The 21,688-nt window shown below is 37.7% G+C and overlaps 1 protein-coding gene across 6 annotated transcripts; it reads left to right on the top strand.

Annotated features, from left to right (window-relative positions):
• The first annotated feature begins 80 nt into the window (after nt 1-80).
• AASDH (aminoadipate-semialdehyde dehydrogenase) lies at nt 81-21,562 on the top strand. Of its 6 annotated transcripts, none has more exons than XM_080621615.1 (16): nt 81-461; nt 871-1,124; nt 3,130-3,250; nt 3,946-4,286; nt 5,899-6,091; nt 7,923-8,164; nt 10,179-10,285; nt 10,737-10,909; nt 11,447-11,639; nt 12,153-12,271; nt 13,601-13,684; nt 14,333-14,435; nt 15,530-15,693; nt 16,309-16,434; nt 17,718-17,849; nt 18,903-21,562. In XM_080621615.1, the coding sequence occupies exons 2-16, from the start codon at nt 895-897 to the stop codon at nt 19,299-19,301; spliced, it is 2,727 nt and encodes a 908-aa protein (XP_080477741.1). In that variant the 5' UTR covers nt 81-461; nt 871-894; the 3' UTR covers nt 19,302-21,562. The 6 variants fall into 6 exon arrangements, with proteins under 6 accessions (XP_080477741.1, XP_080477740.1, XP_080477738.1 ...); XM_080621614.1 differs by having other exon boundaries at nt 13,601-13,771; XM_080621612.1 differs by having other exon boundaries at nt 13,601-14,435; nt 19,388-21,562.
• The last annotated feature ends 126 nt before the right edge of the window (nt 21,563-21,688 follow it).

Below are 21,688 nucleotides of genomic sequence, written 5' to 3'. Positions count from 1 at the left end.
AGTGCGACTGTTACTGGGCAATGAGACGCCGTGTTACTGCAGAGTTGGGCACGACGAGCGCTGTGCTGCCAATCGGAAGCGCTGACGTTCTGTTGCTAGGTGGTGGAGGAGCAAAGGAGGGTGGTGGGGTGTTGCTCGGCGCTGCCTCAGGTGGGGGACCCGCGGCCACAGTGGTCAGCGGCAACGGTCAGTGGGGCCGCGCTGGTGGCGTCAGCCCCGGAGAGGTACCGCGGTGCCCCGGGAGCGGCCAGGTCGTGCTCGTCGCGGGTGGAAACGGGGGCTCTGAGCGCGGCGGGGTGTGCGGGCATCGCCAGTTCAACTCGGGAACGCTGTTGAGTCCCGACCCTACAGCGGGGGAGGCGGGAGGGGCCTCGGCCTGGAGCCTTCCGATCCGCAACTGGGTCACCGCTGCGGGCGTGACGGGAGAGGCCGCAGGGCTGAGGCGTGCAGCAGGCAGAAGCGTTAGTATCCCAATAGCCTTGGCAATCCATGCGTTGGGTTTCCTGCTTGCAAAAGAAGGATTCGTATTTCACAGTTCTAGTAAAGACAGCGTTATTAATTAACTGCTGCTAATAAAGTTACTAATCTAGTGCTGCTTAGCTTTACAAATAAAGGTGTAATGGTGAGGAACAAACTACCTCTGTACAATGAAATAATGGTGAATTACTGTATCCTGGGCCTTAGCATAAGACCCTTGGCAAACAATAGAAGTAAAAAGCATTATGCTTCTGCAGTATGAAGTGTGGTGAGGCTGAGTTTCCTGCCGCGGATCTTTCTTCCTTCTTGGTAGTGCTTTGTGTGCTTATATAATTTGACTGAAGCATTAAAAGTGAGGCGATCACAATGCAGTCTGGTTTGTTAATCTTCCAGGGGGACTGAAGATATGCATCTGAGATGACGCTTCAGGAACTGGTGAATCAGGCAGCAAGCCTCTACTCTGATAGAAAAGCAGTTTGGTTTGATGAGTGCAGTGGCAAGCCTCCAACTTTCTACACGTATGCGACGGTGGTTAAGCTTGCCGTGGAATTAACAGCTTTCCTTCAAAAGTTCTGTGACCAGCGAGGAAAATGTGAAATAGGCCTTTACTGCTACCCAGGAATAAACTTACCGTCTTGGATCTTAGGGTAATGGTTTGAATGCTTGCAATCTGTGTTGAGTTCCTATGGATCATCTCTAAAAGAAAATTTTCAGTTTGCTTATATTTTAATAACAAAAATGCAGCAATACTGTAGTAATACAGGCAAGAGGCACTGGAGTCTGGCATTCTTTAAGGAAAAATATGGCAGTATTATAATCTTTTGGAAAACCACTGCTAAAGTTGTTTTGAGTCTTAAATTCATTCATCTAAAGTGTAACTGTTCCCTTTTTTAAAGCGATTAAGCATATTTATAGAAATATAAATAAATTAATGACAAGTATCTGTTGTGCTTGCTTAAAAATGGAGGTGATCCAACAGAATAAATGTATCTATACAAGAAAAGGAGTATGCAGGTTTTTTAATGTATTCTTGTCTTGCTAGAAAAAAAATGATGCATTGAAAACAAGTTTCATGCTTTAAGCTAAATGACCACACAGTTCAAGTTCCATTACAAACATTGTAGGATATAGTAATGAGCAATGCAGCACTAAAGTGACATTGAATACTTAGTGACCAGGAGATTGCAATGTTTGTGATCTCAGTATTCAAGCTAATTCATCAATTTTTGAGATCCTACTTCTGCTGATGAATTCTAGTGTTTATATCCTTTATGTATGTATCTTTTATATCCACTGCATGTGTGATGTAATGTATAATTGCAGCATCACAAGCATATTGTCTTCAGCTGATGTATACAGCAGCAGCTGTGCTTCCTAGAGGGATGGTCTGCATCAGTAGTTTATTATTGTCACACTGCACACAAGAGGATGTATCACAGTTGTGTATGGAGATTTGAGTGAAGTGAGAGAGCACTGCAATCATAAACCTCCCAGAAGCACTGAAGAGCATTCTCTTTGGTCAGGAAACACTTTTGCCCCCAGTCCAGCAGTGGAGCAGGTTGTCCAGAGATATGCAGGTCCCATTCATGGAGGTTTTCAAGACCTGATTGGATAAAGTCCCAAAACAACCTCGTCTGGTGTCGCAGCTGGCGCTGGTTGAGCAGGAGGTTGGATGAGGCATGCTGGGGTCTCTTGCCACCTGGTTTAAAGATTAAAGAGCCTATATCCCACTGAACAGAGCAGCAACACTGTTTTCTTTTGCTATGTAACTGGGCAATACTGGGGCGTTTTAATCCTTACAGCTGTTGTTGCTGAGTCGTTAAGTGCTGTATATGATGCAGAGCAGGCTTAGGTGATACCAGTGGCTATTCTAGTATGCAGAATGCTGCAGTTTCCAAGTCTGCCTTCTGGATCTCATCATTACTGCAGTGATAAATCACTTGCACAGAGAGGAGATATAATGAATTATACGTGGGAACCCAGCCTTAATAAAAATGTGAAGATTTATGGAAACTGTTCGTATTTTGGTTGCCACTTCTCTCTTGGCTTTTTGTGGTATTAATTCAAGTGCTTGTCTTTATCAAGTGGAGCCACTAGAGGGGGGGATTGTAGCGAGCAACTGTTGAGGAAGAACTACTGTGTAAAGCGCAGTGAGAGCAGAATGATATATTTCTCTGCTCGTTTATTTGGGGAGAAATTCGAGTACGTGCTTAGATTTTTGTGATGCTAGATTCGTTAGACTACTGAGAACAGAAAATGTTTTCAGTGTGCTGACTTCAAGTGGGTTTTTTAAAATATGTTTATAAATCTATATACATGAACAAAATGCTTGTATTTCATTTCCCAGTCAATAGCAGAAACTTTTCAAATGTGCTGTTGCTGTCAGTGATACCTTTGTCATCAACAGCCTGGTTGGCCTTAAATAATGTTGAATGTTTTCATCTAGCTTTAATCTTTTTCCTTGCTGTAAAATACCAAAAGACAACACTGATTATTTCTCCTACTTTTTTTTCCAACAAAATGTTTAAAAGTCATGTTATGGATAAATTTTCTAGTTCTGAGAACTATAAAAGTATAAAAGAAATATTAGTGATATTTAAGAGGATTTTCTTAATTTTTTTTAATAAGTTAAAAACATTTGTGCCTTGTTAGAATCCTTCAAGTTCCAGCTGCCTATTCTCCTATTGATCCAGATGCACCACCAATGTTATCCACTTACTTCATGAAGAAAAGCAATCTTCAGTATGTCCTCGTTGAGAATGACAAACTAAATGTAAGTGTTCAGGCTTCTACAGGAAGCATTAAAGGGCAATTTAGAAATGTGTAGTTATTCAGATTGTGTTCTGGTTTAATAAGCTTGGATGGGGTTATTTTATTTCTTCATATCAAGAGATTGTCTTTTTCATTTGGAAAAGAACATTAAAATTAGCAGTACAAAGTACTTTTCTTCCTCTTCAAAAAAATTGCCTACTTTCCTATTACAGTGTTGTGAGGCAAGCTTGTTTGGCACTAGCATTGGAAGACTTTTCCAGATTTGTTTCTCCGTATGTCAAGGATGAGAGTTGGAAATCCTTGTAATAGTTGAAAAAACTCCTGCATTTAATTCTGTTGTTTCCTTTTGTCCAGCTCCTCTCAGATCTTATACCCTCACTCACTGCAAAAGGAATAGACAAATTTGAACCATCTAGTTATAATTCAGAGTTCTTTGTTTTCTGCTGAATTCTGTATTTTCCCTTTTCATTAGTCGCTTACAGAATCATTTATTTCACATTTATAAAATTTGTGTTCACTCATGTTTAATATATAAAAATGCACAAGCTTAAAATTGTCTGATGCGTGTCCTCAAAAAGTAGAGGCATGAAAAATCAGTGTATTTGTATGAAACGCTGTTTCGTATTTCATTGCATAAAATGGAACAATAACAGCACGTCCTGAATTCTGCTGTTTAAATTGTTTTTTTCTCTACAGAAATTCCGGATGTCCCATGTTGGTTATTTTAACCACAATTCTTCCACAATAGAACATATTGGTTTAACTCTCTTCCAAATGAGCTCGAGCAACACGGATTTAAATTTGCAAGTAAAGAATGTGACAAGTAAATATGAACCTTCCAAAGCTATGGCTAGCTCACAGCCAGGATATACTATTCGCCCAGATCAAACAGAAGTGAAAACATCAGAAGGAGCATACATGGCTGTTGGCCAGAAATGCTCTTTAGCATATGTCTTGCATACATCAGGAACTACAGGAATCCCCAAAATAGTCAGAGTGCCTCATAAATGTATAGTGCCAAATATTCAACATCTTAAGTAAGTGTGGTTTCCAGTTTTCTTTTAAATACTTTTACAAATTTGACACGTAGGGTATTCTGGCTTGCAGCTTAAAAGAAATGCATAACAAAGTTAACTATTGATTATATTTACTATGTTCTGTAATTTTAAAGCCTAATTCCTTTTTAGACTATCTGGGCTTCTTTCTGCTTCATTTAATACCCTTTAAAAACCCCCAGAAATTATGGAAAATGCCATATTTGTTTTTTAATGGGCATCCATTAGTTGAAGTGCGTCCTCCAACATACTGCATTTGTGTGTGATGTGGTAGATACCTTAGTAAAGGACCTCATTAATTTAATCAGTAGTTACAGGCTTGATGCAGGAACTTGTGCTCAAATTGTCTGGCCTGCCTATGCCTGTATATCACACACAGTATCACACAGTATGTTAGAGATTGGAAGGGACCTCAAAAGATCATCTAGTCCAATCCCCCTGCCAGAGGAGGAACACCTAGATAAGGTTACATAGGAATGTGTCCAGGCGGGTTTTGAATGTCTCCAGAGAAGGAGACTCCACAACCTCCCTGGGCAGCCTGTTCCAGTGTTCTGTCACCCTCACTGAGAAGAAGTTTCTTCTCAAGTTTAAGTGGAACCTCTTGTGTTCCAGTTTATACCCATTACCCCTTGTCCTATCATTGTTTGCCACTGAGAAGAGCCTGGCTCCATCCTCATGACACTCCCCCTTTATATATTTATATACACTAATAAGGTCCCCCTGCAGTCTCCTCTTCTCCAAACTATAGAGACCCAGCTCCCTCAGCCTTTCCTCATAAGGGAGATGCTCCACTCCCTTAATCATCTTAGTTGCCCTGTGCTGGACTCTCTCCAGCAGGTCCCTGTCCTTCTTGAACTGAGGGGCCCAGAACTGGACACAATATTCCAGATGCGGTCTCACCAGGGCAGAGTAGAGGGGAAGGAGGACCTCTCTCGACCTACTGACCACCCCCCTTCTAATACACCCCAGGATGCCATTGGCCTTCTTGGCCACAAGGGCACAGTGTTGGCTCATGGTCATCCTGCCATCCACTAGGACCCCCAGGTCCCTCTCCCCTACACTACTCTCTAACAGGTCGTTCCCCAACCTATATTGGAACCTGGGGTTGTTCCTGCCCAGATGCAGGACTCTACACTTTCCCTTGTTATATTTCATCAAGTTTCTCCCTGCCCAACTCTCCAGCCTGTCCAGGTCTCGCTGGATGGCAGCACAGCCTTCTGGCGTGTCAGCCACTCCTCCCAGCTTAGTGTCATCAGCAAACTTGCTGACAGTACACTCAATTCCCTCATCTAAATCATTGATGAATATATTAAATAATACTGGTCCCAATACTGACCCTTGAGGCACTCCACTAGATACAGGCCTCCAACTGGACTCCGCTCCATAGACTACAACTCTGTGGCTTCTGTCCTTCAGCCAGTTCGCAGTCCACCTCACTACCTGATCATCCAGACCACACTTCCTCAATTTAGCTATGAGCAGTCCTTAGGACCTTAGCTTTGCTGAAGCACGTTTCTTTCATGCTGCTCTTCTGCTTTGAAAATGTTTTTTAATAACATGCGTCACATTGTAATTCCTAGCTTTCTTATTTTAGATCCATATTTGAGATCACACGGGATGATTTGCTATTCCTGGCTTCTCCACTGACATTTGACCCATCTGTGGTTGAATTGTTTATTGCTCTGACAAGTGGAGCCTCTATTCTTATAGTACCAAACACTATTAAAATGATACCTGTGGAGCTGTCTGCTGCTCTATTTCACCATCACCATGTGACAGTGTTGCAGGTAGGCAACACCTAAGATAAGTGTCTTCAGTGTCTTGTTTCTCACCATTCCTAATGTGTACTGCTTTTTCATCAGTCTAGATGCTAATGAGAACAGAACAGATGCGTTCTTCCTTGAGGGTGCAGCTCACGCTATGCTTTTTGCTGTAGCGTTAGCTGATCAGAAAATTGCCATTTGATCAAAACCTCAAACATTTTGTGACAGAAAGCAAGGAACAAAAGATAAAACCAGTGTTAATCTGAAGAAACCATTAATTCTTAAGAATTAATTATTCTGTTAATTAAGCAATTAGTTCTGAAGAATCTGGTAATGGAGTAACCTGTTACAGACATTTTTAGCACTTTTTGATAGGCTTGATCTTGGAGTATTTGCACTCAGAAATTCTGAGATTTCCTTTTTTCTTGGAGGAATGGTAGTAGTTGAGATTATAAGGTGTAAATTTAAGATTAATAAGTAGTTAACTGAAGATTCCACAGCAGAGAAAAATCCACTAGTTGCAAATACTTCGTAACTTTATTATCTGCTCTTATTTTTAGTTATTATGATTGCTACAGATCTCAGTAGTGTAGATTTTCCTATCATATACAAGTTTCTTGATCAGTTTAGCAAAATCTTTAAAATATGGATTGTAAGACTTTTTAAGATACATGGGGCTTTAAGCATGTTAAGCATTAATAGAGAAAGGTGAAATTTGGTGAATGGAGGCATTTGAGATGTCTTTCTAAGAAATGTTTGATTTTGTGATTTTTTTTGATCATTTTCTAAATCAGTGAAGGAAGTGTTCCCAGCTGAATTAATGACAAAAATGTTTTCCTTAGAGCTTAACTGATGATGAATAATTTTATGATGTTTCTTAAATTATAGCAAGACATTACATTCCCCTCTTGACTTGGTTGAGTAGACTTGAGAAATCCGAAAGGATATTATGAGGAAGGGAAGGAGTAATTTTTCCCCTCTTTCTTCCCTATAATTCACCAAAGTTAAAATGATCTATTGAAAAGTGATGGTCTTCATCTATTACTAGAAGAAAATAACCTGGTAAGAAATAATTCCTTTAATTTTCCAGTCCTTTTACTAGAAAAAGTAGGCAAGAATGATAGTGAAATGTGTTTGTTAAAATGATTTGTTGTTTTTCCCTTCAGTGAAAGGGCTCTACATTACCAGTAATTTGACAGAAGTTGTATTTAAGGAAGTTGGGTTTTTTCCTTTTAATTCCCCTCTTTCCCCCTTCCCCCTTGCTCATTTTAGAGTGAGATGAGAAGGCTTTCAGAACAACTAATCTTCTGCTATATTTACAAAAATCAGGAATAACCCAGAATCTGGCATCCTCGGAATTTTTAGTCCAATAGAGAGGTCTTCAAATGTTCTGTGTTCAGGTTAATCACTTGTGTAGGTTGTTGTTGAAGTAACGTTCTGGAATGAAGGGAAGAAAAGCTCAAATAGTAGCATCAAGAGAATACTGTGTTTGCTGCTTTCTGTTTCAAAGTAATTAACATGAGAGAGCTAACTTACACACACTGTAGGTAATAGCTGTGGCACAGTAGGGAACCCATAACACATCTAAGTAAAGAAGGAACTGCAGAAGAACATAGATTGGTACTGATAGTACTCATTAAGGCTTCACATAAAAAACAATCTCACAAAACACCACTGAGATACATATACATATAAATTTACTGTACCATATCTGATGGTTGATGTCATCTGCTCTAGGTAGATGGTTGTTAAGTACATCCACAATATAGCTATACAGTGGATATGGTAAAGCAGGAAGATGGCTACAGACATACTGAAAATTTTAACAGGTCTTTCTCTAATATCTGTCATTCAGGCAACACCAACTCTTCTCAGAAGGTTTGGAGCTCACATTATTAAATCTACAGTGTTGTCTGCAAATACTTCTCTGCGTGTCTTAGCCCTTGGTGGTGAAGCATTTCCCATATTGAATCTCTTGAAAAGTTGGAAGCACAAGGAGAACAAAACAACTATTTTTAATTTGTATGGTATTACTGAAGTGTCAAGCTGGGCCACTTGCTACAAGATTCCTGAAGAGGTTTTTACTGATGATTTTAGGTAGGAAAAGTCACTGTTTTCATGGCTTGTGAATGCATGTGAATGATGAAAATTACTAGAAATAGAACTTTGGTCTCCTGTTTCCAGGGCTACTGAGTCCTCATGAGTGTTTATGCTGATAGAAGTTACAATTGTTTTCAATGTAGAAATAGACTAATCCAGTCTATTTCTCTATTAGTCTCTCTAATCCAAGAGAGACTAATCCAGTCTCTCTTGCTCTAATACATCCCCCTCAGGGAAAAGTTGTTGATGACTGATTCTTGAATAACAGAAACGCAGTCTGAAATTCTGTGTACTGTTGACCTGTTAAGTTTCGCATAATACGTCATGATGGTTTTAGTCATCTCTATATCTAGACCTCTTCCTTATTCCAGCCTGTGATTCCACATGTTGGACGTGGACTTGCTGTCTCGCTACATGGTGCTATTGAATCAGTGTTGCACTTCTGCAGACAAGTGGCTTCTACCCAATTTGCTAGTAGCTTCAGTTAGCCACACTCTTGGTCATCATGAGGTTTTTCCAGTAAGATCGTGCATGGTCAAAGAGAAGAAACTTAACACCGCTGTCAGTGAGAGTAAAGAAATGGGTATCTCTAACTTTTAATCATAGCCCTGGAGCAAAGATAGAGTCATAGCTTAGTGCTGTCAAGTTCAGAATGTTACTTCTGAGATTTACTCATGTTAAGCAAAAATGCTTAAGTTTCTTTTCAAATGTAATCAGTATGTATACATGTGTTTCCTACTGCTACTGTGCTTTTGCCTAGGGTTTTTAAACCTCCACAAATAATCACTTAAGTAGAGACGGGGTACTGGGTTTTTTCAAGTATTGCCTAATATACTATTCGGCAAAGGATTCTACTGATATTACTTGACCAGGATGCTTGGCAGAAATTTGTCCAAAGTGACCAATGGTCTCACAGTAATTTTACTTGGATTTCCAGAATACTTCATTTTCATCATTTAACACTCTGCCTTTTCTCACTCAATTTCTGACTTCTCCTTGTTGTTGTTCATTGTATTTTATAAAGAGAGTTACAGGAGAGTGAAGGTCATGATAGGTACTTCCAGCTACATCAGTGTTTCATTTGCTCTCTGAAATGTGTGATTATTCCCTGGCATGATAACTATACATGCAACTTGAGTTATATTTGTTGTATGAAATGGGATATTTTGGACAAATTATACGATACTTTAACCTGGCACTTCAACCCTTGAAGAGTGGTTGGTCATAAAGGGTTATTAAATTCTCATGTAAAACTCATTTTCGTTCTGATTTCTCTGAGTTCAAACATAAAATATAATACTTTATGACAGAAATTGAACTGGAATCCATGACTAATTTAATATATTACCAAAGTTATTTAAAGTTACTTTGCTTTATAAATTTTGTTATACTAAGGAAAATATATTATTCTCTACTCCCACTCAGAAGTAGTGTCTATATTCAATAAATGAAGTACTGCAAGTGCTTGAAGAGGTTAGAGAATGAAGAGAAAGTAAGAAGTTGGTCTGCAGTCAACAGAAGTCTATAATAGATTAGATACATACTTAGCATTGAAATTACAGTTTCTTTTATTTCAGTCTTTAGTGAAAGAGTCAACTCTACTTGTTGCCACAACATCAGTAATAAAATAGGACAAAAGCTCAAAGGACAGGGAAAGAATTAATTAGAAAGCAGCTACATATGTTTAAATTGGTTAATTTGATGGAAGTTTCAACTTGAAAACTGGCTGAAACTCTCAGGGTTCTTTTGTTTTTTTTCAGGGTCTGCTCAAACCTTATTTTCTGTAATTCTGTGGGGTTTTGGTATATGAAATGAAACCCCTGCACACTGACATTTCTAATTTTGAACAGATTTATGTGTTTTTAAAGAAGGAGCATTTGTAGAAAGAAGTCCCAAGCATCTACCTTTGTTCTAATACCAAACCTTTAAAAGACTGTATGCAAACTCATTTCTGGAACAGTTGTTTTGCGTTCAGAAGATTTTTTCTATTTCTCTCTTTTCATATGTTTAGAACTGATTTCCCTATTCATTTGGGATCACCACTCCTTGGAACAAAAGTTGAGGTCAGAGATGCCAATGGTTCTGCAGTTCTGGAAGGCGAGGGACAAATATTTATAGGTTACTTTATATTTCTTATTCATCTAAGATACTTTTCTTAGTTGACTGAGTTTTAATAATATGTTGATATCTGATATACTTGATGTCTGCCTCTGATTTACAGATTAATATAGAATTTAAGTTCCTACTGGGCTGGGAACCTTCTGGTGGTATTTTAAGTTGTTGAAATGATGACCAGGAAATTACTATAATTTTATCTGCAGACTGTTCTTTCATTATATTGATTCTTTTTCCTGTTTGCATTTTGATAGTTGAAGTGAGTTTTGTGTATTAACTGAATTTAAGTGCATAGCCCAGTTTGTACATTGCAGAAGTTTAGATATTGATGATAATCTTTTAGTACTTCTTACAATGCTTGTTAGAGTATAAGAGAATTTGGCCAAATATTCTTTATAATTTTCATTTACAGTTAACCATTTAATATATAGGACGACAATCTTTTCTTGTGTAGGTGGTGTAGAACGAATCTGCTTTCTGGATGATGAAGTAACTGTACCCATGGGCACAATGAGAGAAACAGGGGATTTTGTAAGAGTGCAGAATGCGAAGTTTTTCTTCTTGGGCCGGAAAGACAATCAGATTAAACGTCACGGCAAACGTTTTAATATTGAATGGTTGCAGCAGGTAATGTAACATTTAGTAAGTATTGTATGCCAGTATAGAAGAGCAGGGATAAGGAATGCATCATTATCATCAGACATGGGTACTTACTCATTTTCAGATGACTTTTAGGAGTCTTAAAAAAATTGGGATGGTGTATTATCAAAAATGTAGTCATATAATTTAGAGAGGAGTTTGGTTCTTGGAAATCTGTTTTATTGTATGGTTTCTTCCAGGATTATTGAGAACTATATAAACACCCTGAAAGATACTGAACGTTGTACTGCAATGCGTGTATAGTGATTGTTCTACAAGATTGTCAGACTCATGGAATATATCTCATTGGTGGCAATTAGGCAAATAAGACATTTTTCTCTGAGTTCATTTTTATGGGAAGAAGTACAAACTTCAGCTGCAAGAGAAACTATTTCGTAGGATACGATGTGGGAATGTGAGGCAAATACTTTTTTTAAATGTGTATTTTTTTAATTGTGGTTTTTACTCCTTTCACTCTATTGATAAACTGCATTTCAAAGCAAGACTAATATTTTTTGATTACAGGCTGCTGAAGGTCTTTGTCAGGTAGAAGCTTGTGCAGTGACCTGGTATCAGCAGGAAAAACTTATTCTGTTTGTTGTACCCAAAGATGATTTAAAAGAGAAAGAAGTAGTTAAAGAACTCCAGAAACGTCTACCAGCTTACGCAGTCCCTGATGAGCTTGTCCTGGTTAAAGCTTTGCCTTTAACATCACATGGTAAATGACATTATTAAGTACCCTTGCCACTTATTTTAATCAACTTTATTCTTATGCTTTTTTTTTTTTTGTGATTTATCTTTTTATTAACCAAAACTCAGTACCTGATTCAGGCTTTTAAAATCTGTAGATTAGATAACTTAACTCGTAGTAGAAAATCATGGCCGCTATAATGTTTTCTTGATAGTGTTTCGTTTGAGAGTCAAAGAGTAGTGGTAAAATCAGTTTAGTTTGAACACTGCATATTTCTTTCTCAGTCTTTCCTGTTGCAGTCCGCAACAGAACCCTGACTTCAGCTGGGGAAAAATCAGGCCTTGAAGGTGGGGTTATGTGGGAGGCTAGGCAAAAACATTACTGGATTCTGTATTGTTGATTGGGTAAAAAAAATGCAGGTGCACTGAATACGAATAAGGAAGTGTGTACAAGAATAAAGTCACTTTTTAGGCAGAGCAGGTTTTGGAATTATGAATGCTAAAAGAGCAATAAAAAAATCGTACTTTATTTTCTACAAAGGCAAAGTTGATATATCTGAACTGAACAAGATTTACCAGAACCGTCTAAACTCCAGAAGGCGTGACAGTAAGCTGAGTGGCGCAGAGGAATTGTGGGAAAGATTGCAGTATTTATGGAAGGTAGTATTTTGGGCTGCTTTTTATCTTTGCAAGTGGATCATTATACATGTGTCAGGAATTAAACAGTTTTAAGAAGTATGACTAATGCAACCCGAACATTCTAGCTGCCTATAGATTTAAGCAGTACAACTCTTTCTGTTCAGTGAATGCTTAAATATAGTCACTCTGCAGTGGCCAAGAGGGAGTCATTTATATTTCTCTATCAAATAAAACTGCAGGCAATGAGGTGTAAGTAATTGGCATAGGAAGGACATAACCTGTCAGTAGCTTTTTGAGTACTGCTTCACATGCCAAAGAGGATATTCCTAAGGGAAACAAGGAACTGAGACATGGGAACTTTGTACAAAATAGCTACTGGGTTAGTAGAGTTTCTTATTTGTCAATATAATTATGAAGAGTCTTTTTTTGAATAGATGGCAAATTTGCATAATTGTCTCTTGGAATGTCTGTGTTGTTTCTAAACTCCTGTGTTAAAGATGCATTTTTCAATGTATTAAAATGTGATGCCAAACAGTATTAGTGGTTTGGTTTCTTTTCAAAGGTAGACTTCCAAGTTTTACCTGGAAGTTGAATTTGCTGTGGCTAGCACCTGAACAAGTAAATGTAGTGAAATTAGTAACCCAGTTTGCCTGTGCTGATACTTACAGTATTGGTGGCTATAGAAATGATAACCTAAAGGGATGGGATGTGCCTTAGACCCATTATGGACAGCAGGAAGGTGGCTTCCAAAACCAGATGATTTGTACTTCACACCCAGACTTAACTAAGTAGGGAGTGCAGTGAGAGGAAACATAGTAATTGCTGTTTGTTGTAGTAACAATCCCAAATCCAAAATCCTTCCTTAATTGAAGGTGTTATATCTTCCAAAGTAGGTAGATAAATTGATTACTTAAGTAATTTGGAAGTGAAAGATACCAGTTTATGTAAGTGTTATTAATAAAATAAAGCACCTAAGCCAATTTTATCAAAAGGCATCAATGTTTTATCTGCAAAGTTGTCATTAATAGTATTGTGATTGAAAACAGCCAACTGAAATACACCGCAGTTTAATTCCTTAAACTGCACAATTTGAATGAGCAAAGTGTTCTGTAGTACAGAATTAGTATCTCTCTGTTTCCCCATTTCTCCCCAGCTCTTGTTCCATCACTACCTCAATTGGCACTATCATGTGTCGTGTGATTTTTTGCAGAGTATGGAGTTTCCTCAGTTGTTGATTTTTAGTGGGACTTCTGGGTGTTCAGGTGGATTTTGCCCAACTTGAGTTTTTATGTGTGTGACAATTGTGTAACACCCATGGACTGTTACCTCTTTCTTTCTTCTTTTCTCTAGTCTGCTCTGGGTCTCCTAGGTGATTCAGCTGGCATTTCTAAAGATGCGGTATTTCTGCACAGTGGTGGAGACTCCTTACAGGCTGTACGATTTTATGATGAAATTGAGATGCTCGTAGGCAAAGCTGTGCCTGGACTCCTTGAAGTTATTCTCAGCCACTCGATTGAAGAGGTTTATAGACATATTCTTAAAATTCTGTTCCCAGATGAAGACCAATTAATGACATATGACAGTGTTATGAAAAGAAAATTAAGTGGGAACAGTGGAGAGGAGTTCCATGGAAAATATATTAAACTCAAATCCGAAAGAGGTCTTGAGGTTGCTTCAGGGTTAATTTCATTTATTGCACTAAGCAGAGGAAATAATTTTTTTCCTATGAATTTCACCAAGACTTTTATGCAACCCAATAATACAGTACAGGTGGGAATGGAACTGATACAGCAACCATCCTTTCCACATTTAGTTGCTCCAGGTATAATGAAAAGCCATGCACAAGGGTATGAAATGGAAAACAGAGTCTTAACAGTTACAAACAAGGCAAATAAAACTGACTATGGCTCTGTACAGGAGATCCATGTGGAATGTAGTCATGTAACAACTGCAGAGTTGGCATTATGCATAAGATGGAAGTCAAATACAAGGAAATGTGTTGATGCATCACCACTGGTTATAATACCATCTAACGAAGTATCTGCATCTGTATATGTTGGCTCTCACTCTCATGCAATACAGGCAATTGATCTAGATTTGGGAGAAGTAAAATGGGAGAAGAACCTTGGAGATCGTATTGAATCATCTGCCTGCATATCTAAGTGTGGAAATTTCATAGTTGTTGGTATGTCTTTTGTTTTAGCCTTCGTTTTTAATAATGTTTTTTCTAAATACAAGATAATGACAGAGAATCTTATTTCTTACCTCTGAATGTCCTCCATCTATGCTTTCCAGAAACTTCCATATCTGTGTTAGAATTAATTCATTATAAAATAAAAACAGAAGGAAGAAGTAATTTAGGTTTCATGATAACCACTGATGGAGCTTATCTAACATATACACTTGTCCTTTATTATATGCCAATTTATTAATAAAGCCTTATTAAGGAATAGTCAGTGAGTACCATTTCTTTTTAATGGTTGATTAAGGTGTGACCTTTAAACTGTTTTGTTTTGTTGTTTGTTGTTTTTTTTTTTAAGTATGGAAACATGATACAGTCATAAAATATCTTTAAAAATTGATAGAGGTAGAAATTAATACATAGTGTCTCAGATTATTTTTCACAGAGTTTAATTATCTCGTTTGACTCTTCTTTAGGGAGATGTAGAGAACATGTTTCAACAGGGTTTTGGGGGTTTTGTCCTTTTCATTGTAAACAGAGTTGCCATTACTCATCATAGTGTTATCTTTTTAGCTAATATGGATACATCACTGGTTAGCGCACACGTCCAGGTCATGAGGTTTTTTTCACGCAAAGCTAATGTTACCATCTTTTTGCTATATTTTGGTTGTTATTTACTCTCAGAAAAAATTGAATATTCCATTAAAACTTGACAAGTTTCTAGAATTCGTTCAGTATTCATTAGAAAACATACACACTTTATTCTTTCAGCATCTTTGTTTTCAAGGAAAACTAGGGAAAGAGGTAATTTAAAATAACATTCTTATACTCCATTTTCAGCAGCTCTTCATGTCTTTTGGTACTGTAGAATTTGATAGAAATGCAGTGAAATGTAAGCTGCAAAGAACACACAAAAAGTCAACTTTGAATGTATGAACTATCAGCAAAGACTTTGAGATAAAAGGGGAAACTTTAGGAAATGTTTTGAAACTGTATCTCATGAGTCATCTTACTTCTTTCCAGCAATGATGCAGCTAGTAGCGTAAATAAAAATAATCATTATTTCCCTCCTGCCTGTTGTGTTTTATTTCACACAGGTTGTTACGATGGCTTAGTGTATGTGCTTCAAAGCAGTGATGGAGAAATACACTGGACTTTTGTCACAGAAGATACTGTGAAAAGCTCTGCAGTTGTAGACCCTTCCAGTGGACTAGTCTACATAGGATCGCATGACCAACATGTGTATTCTTTGGATATTTACGTAAGAATACTAACTAACCTTTATGTATGGAAGAAAAAATATCTAACTTGGACCTTATTTATAGTACATAAGATGAAGTTCCACTGGTGTTAGTATTATCAGGAGTCTACAATTGCAGTTTTGAAATAGGTAGGCCAGCTTCAAGTGGGGTTAGGATTACGTGGTGTTAAATAGTGGTGGTCTCAGCTGTGGTTCTTGAGCTCCTAGTCCCGGTTCAAACCAAATCTCGTTTCTTAGTTACTGAATTCTTTGCAGGTGTTTCAGGATAGGGTGCCCTGCTAGAAATAAAACTTAATAATATTAATATTAGATATAAAGCTTAATAGTGGAGATCTAAAAGACTGGACATTCTAAAAGAGAGATAAAAGAAGATGGAAAGTAAGAGGGGCAGATACTGCCTCTTCATCAGCTGAATTTCTTTTAGTCATTGAAAAAGAAAGTAGCCAATGGCATATGTGCTGCTATAATAGCATGTAGATTATATCTTTGCCTTTTAATTAGTGTTTGCTGACTAAAGGCAGTGTTTGATAAACTTTGACATTTGAAGGACTTTGTAAATATGATGAACTTTAACTGTTGTAGAAAAATAATTTCTGTTTTTTCTTGTGCTTACAGAAAAAGGAATGTATGTGGAAGTTACACTGTGAAGGTGGAGCTGTGTTTTCATCTCCTTGTTTAAGTTCTTTACCACATCATCTTTATGTTGCTACACTAGGAGGACTGCTGTTGGCTGTAAACCCAGTATGCACCTTTGCTTGTCTTTGATCCCAGTCTCAAATTTAAATGAAACCAAAATGCATTTCTGAAGTTAAGATCACCTTTCTGATGAAAGGAACCAGATGATGTTACCATAAGATATTTTTCACTTGGGGGCCTTATTATTATGCACAAGGTTACCATAATAATCTGGTGATAAAGAGACCTGAAGTGACTTGCTTGAATTTGCATGCTGATTATAGACCAAAGTTGGAATCAATGTCTTCTCATTCCTGTAGACTACCTTATCAGTTTAACTAGTGAGTGAGATTATGTGTAGATTTGTTTTTTCCCTCCCTCCCTTTGACAGTAGGGTTAGAAAAAACTGCACAAACTTTCTGAGGCCAGAAAAAAAATAAAGAAGCCCCTTCATTCCTCTTACTGTTTCCCTACCTGTAGTCATTTAAAGAGCTGTTCTCCTTAATTTTGGATTCCTATTCTGTTCTCTGCACTTGGGGAATGTCATTCGTGATATATATTGATAGATATTTCATGGGTTTCCTAGGCATTGTTGACTTGCGGCTGGTTCTGCTGGATTAAAGGAACAGTCACTTGGAACAGCTGTTCATGTTGTACTCGCACAACCCAGATCAACAGTCCTAACCCATCTTTCCTCCCGCCCACTACAAGTTTCTTCAGTAACACCCAACCTAGAGTTAGAAAACTAGTTTATGGTTTTGCAGCTTTACTGGGCTGTGGTTAAGAAAAAGCAGATTTCCCCCCTCACCCCTCTGTAATCCTGAGTAACAGGTAGCTGAGAAACCCAGCTGTAACACCAAGTGACTTTTTATTAAAATAGGAATGTGCAGGCTACCTCAGGAGCCTGTTGTGACAGTCATAGATTGCGGGTTGTAGCATTTCCTACCGTGTTTATAGTTAATGTCAAATTATTATTTTTCTTGCTTTCAAGAGACCCTATTTTTCCTTGGTCCTTGTCATAGACTGAAGAACTGGGAATGGAATGAAAAAGTATCTGTCATTTATTAAAACTACTACGCTATTATAACTCTAATTTTGCATAGGGAAAGGAAGAGAAGGGTGAAACAGGAGTATTGAGTATCCCATGGAGAACAGTAAACATTTTGCTAGATTAATATTTGAAGAGTAGTTTCGCTTCTGGTAGGCATTCTGGATGGGAGAAGTCTGTTTTTCGTTGCCTCTCCCTCCCCTCAATTCTTAAGGGCTTAATCAGGCTGTGAAGAAAGGGTTGTTTTGTGCAGCTTCTTACAGTTATGTTAATTACAGTTATTCCATGCTGCCATTTACAGATGACAGGGAGTAAGATTTGGAAAAGCTTCCTGAGAAAACCACTCTTCTCCTCTCCTCACTGCAATGAGAAGTACGTTTGCATTGGATGTGTGGATGGAAACTTATATTGTTACACTCATTCTGGAGAAAAGGTAGAAGTGTTGTCATTAGTTTTTTATGTACATCAAAAAACCCTTAATAAGGTGCTTTATTAATACTGGTTTCTGAGGTTTAATGATTAATGCATACCTTTTTGTGAACCAAATAAAGTGTCTATTGTTACAGAGAGGAGAAAGTAGAAAAGCTGTTTGCCTAGGGTAATCTATCCAGTTCATGGCAAAACCACAAACTCTCAAGTTGCTTGATGCAGTAACAGGATTTCTAGTCCAGAGCTTACACCCAAAATAAATGGTCGAGAGTAGTATGGGCAAATGAAATGGCATGGATTTGGTGCTGGAGTTTTTCAAGTGTGTTTAAAGCCATCTGTACTGTAGGATGCTGGCTACTTAGAAGTAAAGGTTTCTTAGAATGTTTATGCATTTATCAAAAAATGCCAAATCATAATTTGGGCAAAATATGTGCCAGCCTTCATGTTTAATTAAAGGAGAATATTTTTTAGTTTGTCAGAGATGAATGTGGTTTGCATCTGGTGTTAAAACGATCCCTACTGTTTCTGTTTGTTTGCTGAGATGCAGTATGCATGGTAATTCCTAAGCCTTTTCTAATTGTAAAGTATGCTTTCACCCGTACTCTGCTCTCTGTCTGCTTGTAGCAGTGTTACAGAACTGATACTCTCTTGAGGGGGGATCTGCACATCATTAGCATGAACAAAGGAAATATACATTGCAAAAGGAATATTTGCCTTTTTGGCTAAGCATGGCATGGTAACAGAATTCTCAAGGTTCATTACTCATCCTGGTACAACAGCCCAAGGATATTATTTTTCAAAGTTGGCCATCTTTATGTGGGCCTCACAGAAGGTAGTAACTCTTGCACGTCTATTTTATGAGTCTTTTATCATTTACTCTGTGTGTAAAATTTAACTTGTAATTCGACAAGTAGTTTACAAGCCCTTACTGAAATCTAGCATGCTCTTGAAATAAAATGCTTTCCTGTCAACAACTAGCCTATTAAAAAATTACAGTTGCTGTCAAACTGATAATGTGGACAACCTTTGATAATGGGTGGTTATATTCTTCCTGTAGGTTTGGCAGTTTTCCACTAATGGACCGGTGTTCTCATCTCCATGCATCTCAAGTTTAACTAAGCAAGAAATATTTTTTGGCTCCCATGATTGCTTTATCTACTGTTGTAACATGGAGGGTAATTTACTGTGGAAATTTAAAGCCTCTTCAAGTGTATATGGAACACCATTCGTTTTCCAAAGTGATGACTTAAAGAACAAAATTCTTTTGGCAGCAATATCTACAGATGGCAAAGTGTGGATCCTGAATGCCAAGAGTGGAACAGCAGAAGGAGTAGATAAGCTTCCAGGAGAGGTTTTCTCTTCCCCTGTAGTGTGGGGAACAAAGCTGGTTGTTGGCTGTAGAAATGATTATGTTTATTGCCTAGATTTGTATATACAGGAAAAAAAGAACAGCTAAGATGTTAGGCTGCTTCGTTTTTATTGTTTACATTGTAAACTAAAAACTCTCAGGTCCTCTCTACCTTTCTGTCTATTTTACTGTAGGCAAGAAGTGCTCTTTGCAGACTTCCCAGGTGGCATTTTGCAGAAGGCAGTGTCCAGCATATGTAGCGTTCTACTGATTGAACAAGGATGGCTGCTCAGCACTAAGCCAGAAGTTTCACTGTCCCTCCCTCATTTTCCAGCTACAATTAATGAAATAACATGTTTCAGATGGTTTGAATTTGAATGTTGTGCTTTGGCCCATGTTATGAGAAAAAGTCAGTCAGTAGTTTGGCTCAGCTTGCAGGGTTGGGAGAAACTGTGGTAAGGTGCCATACTCTGCAGCTTGGAATAACATGCTTGTCTCCCCGAGGGAGGAAGGTATTCCTCCCTCTGAGTCCAGCCTAGCCTGTGCCCTGAGGTTCTTTCCTAGCCTGTGCCAGGCTCTTCCATGCATCAGACTGGTGTTTGTCTAGTCTGATGAGGTTTCTGTGCTGTGGCAAGGTACCTCAAGTCCTTTTTTGAATCTTAACTTTCAACTTGATTTCTGAAGACATAGCCTGCATTGCATATGCCTGGTAGTAGCGACCTGGTTGCTACAGTATGTTTAAACTGAATAGTTCATCTCCTGTGAGCCTAGGCCCTCCTTGGCTTCTATTCAGTCAAGCATATACCGAAACTCCATTGAAGTCAGCAGGAGTTTCTTCTTGTATTCTAATGTACAGAATATATCTACATGTGTATATTTATTAAATTTCAATGATGGGTACAGTCTGGTTTCCAAGATAAAGTGTGCATTGCTCAAATCAACGATTGTCAGTTTTTTAGGATCTGAATAAATGCTCACTACAGTGTCTTTGCAGAGAACTATTAATAAAAAGCTATGCAAATTGGTTTGGTTGTCTTTAACACCTTAAATTAATTACCTGGTATTAGTAATGCAAATCAAGTATTTGCAGTGACAAAAGTACACTTCACTGGGAGCATCCATCTAACTATAAGTCTTCTAAAAGAACTGTAGTAGAAACTATTACCTCACTCTCTGATGAGCCATCTATTTTGAATTCCAGTTCCTTGGCAGAAATGTGTAGGCAAGACACTTGTAGCACTGTAAAAAGTTGTCTTTATAAAGCAAACCTGAACTACGTGATTCGCAAAAGGAGACACAGAATACATCCATCGATTAGATAATTTTGACTGGGTTATAGTTTAATAAGAATTAAAATGACATTAGTATAATAAACAATTGCACTTTAAAACATTTGAAAAATTAAAAAAGTACACAACAAATACCCCACAATTATACATCTTATAGTTTTTATACATTACTATATGAACATAGAGGTTAATCATATATAACCTTGTCAGAAGAAATGGTATTTTGTGTGTATAAGTTACAAAAATTGAGACAATATACTACATAGTGGTCTGTTCGGTTCTTAAAACAATTTTGCTGTTTTAAACTCTGTAGTAATGTTTTGGTTTTATTTTTACAGATTTCCAACACTTTATCAGAAATGGTTGCAACAAAGCCAAAGCAAAGTAACACTTCATTGGTATTTAGTGCAAAATTTTGTTAATTTAACATGAAATGTCACTGTTGAACATGTACACTTTAGAAATGTTTCCATCAAGTACTGTACGTAATACAGTTTCCATTATTACACTAGATACCGTTATGGTTGAAAAAAACTCTGCTTTGAAACTTTAGATTCAGACAACCCTCAATGAAAGCTCTATTCTATGTGCTATAAATGTATTGTATTGGAAAATTGCATTCTTATGTCATGCACGATAGCACCTAATTTTGCTATGCTTTTCAGAATACCAGTATCTTTAATCCTTTAATCCTGATTTACTTCACCTTCTCTATATTTCTGCCTGTCTCCTTCTCCCAAGAAATAATTACAAAGATGAATTTCAGGCAGTTTATTTCTTGTGACTACAAATACATACTGCAGGCTTATAAACTCAGAAAAAGTGTAAATTTAATTCAAGATGCGCTAATTCATGGTGCTAGCAGAGCAAAAATAATTATGATCAAAATTAATTCTTCAGATAAGCTTGCAGAGATTTGACTTTGAAGGTGGCATTTTGGGTTTTTTGCCCCCCAAGTATCTGAGAGCAGCATCGAATCATCTCTGTATAAAATGTTTTATATACTTTATACTATGGATAAAAGGTTACTTCAGAGATTTTGATTTTAAATTTGAATCTGAGCAAAACTGATGGCTGAAGAGACCCAAGAAAACCCATAGAATGACAATGGTTTGGGTTGGAAGGGACCTTAAAGATCATCTAGTTCCAACCCCCCTGACATAGCCAGGGACACCTTCCACTAGACATGGTTGCTCAAAACCCCAT

The sequence above is a fragment of the Psittacula echo genome (genome assembly GCF_963264785.1).
Source record: "Psittacula echo genome assembly, chromosome: 1".
In the NCBI taxonomy this organism is placed as follows: Eukaryota; Metazoa; Chordata; class Aves; order Psittaciformes; family Psittacidae; genus Psittacula; species Psittacula echo.
The sequence above is the reverse complement of the archived record's forward strand: the minus strand, read 5'-3'. Positions and strand labels throughout refer to the sequence as shown.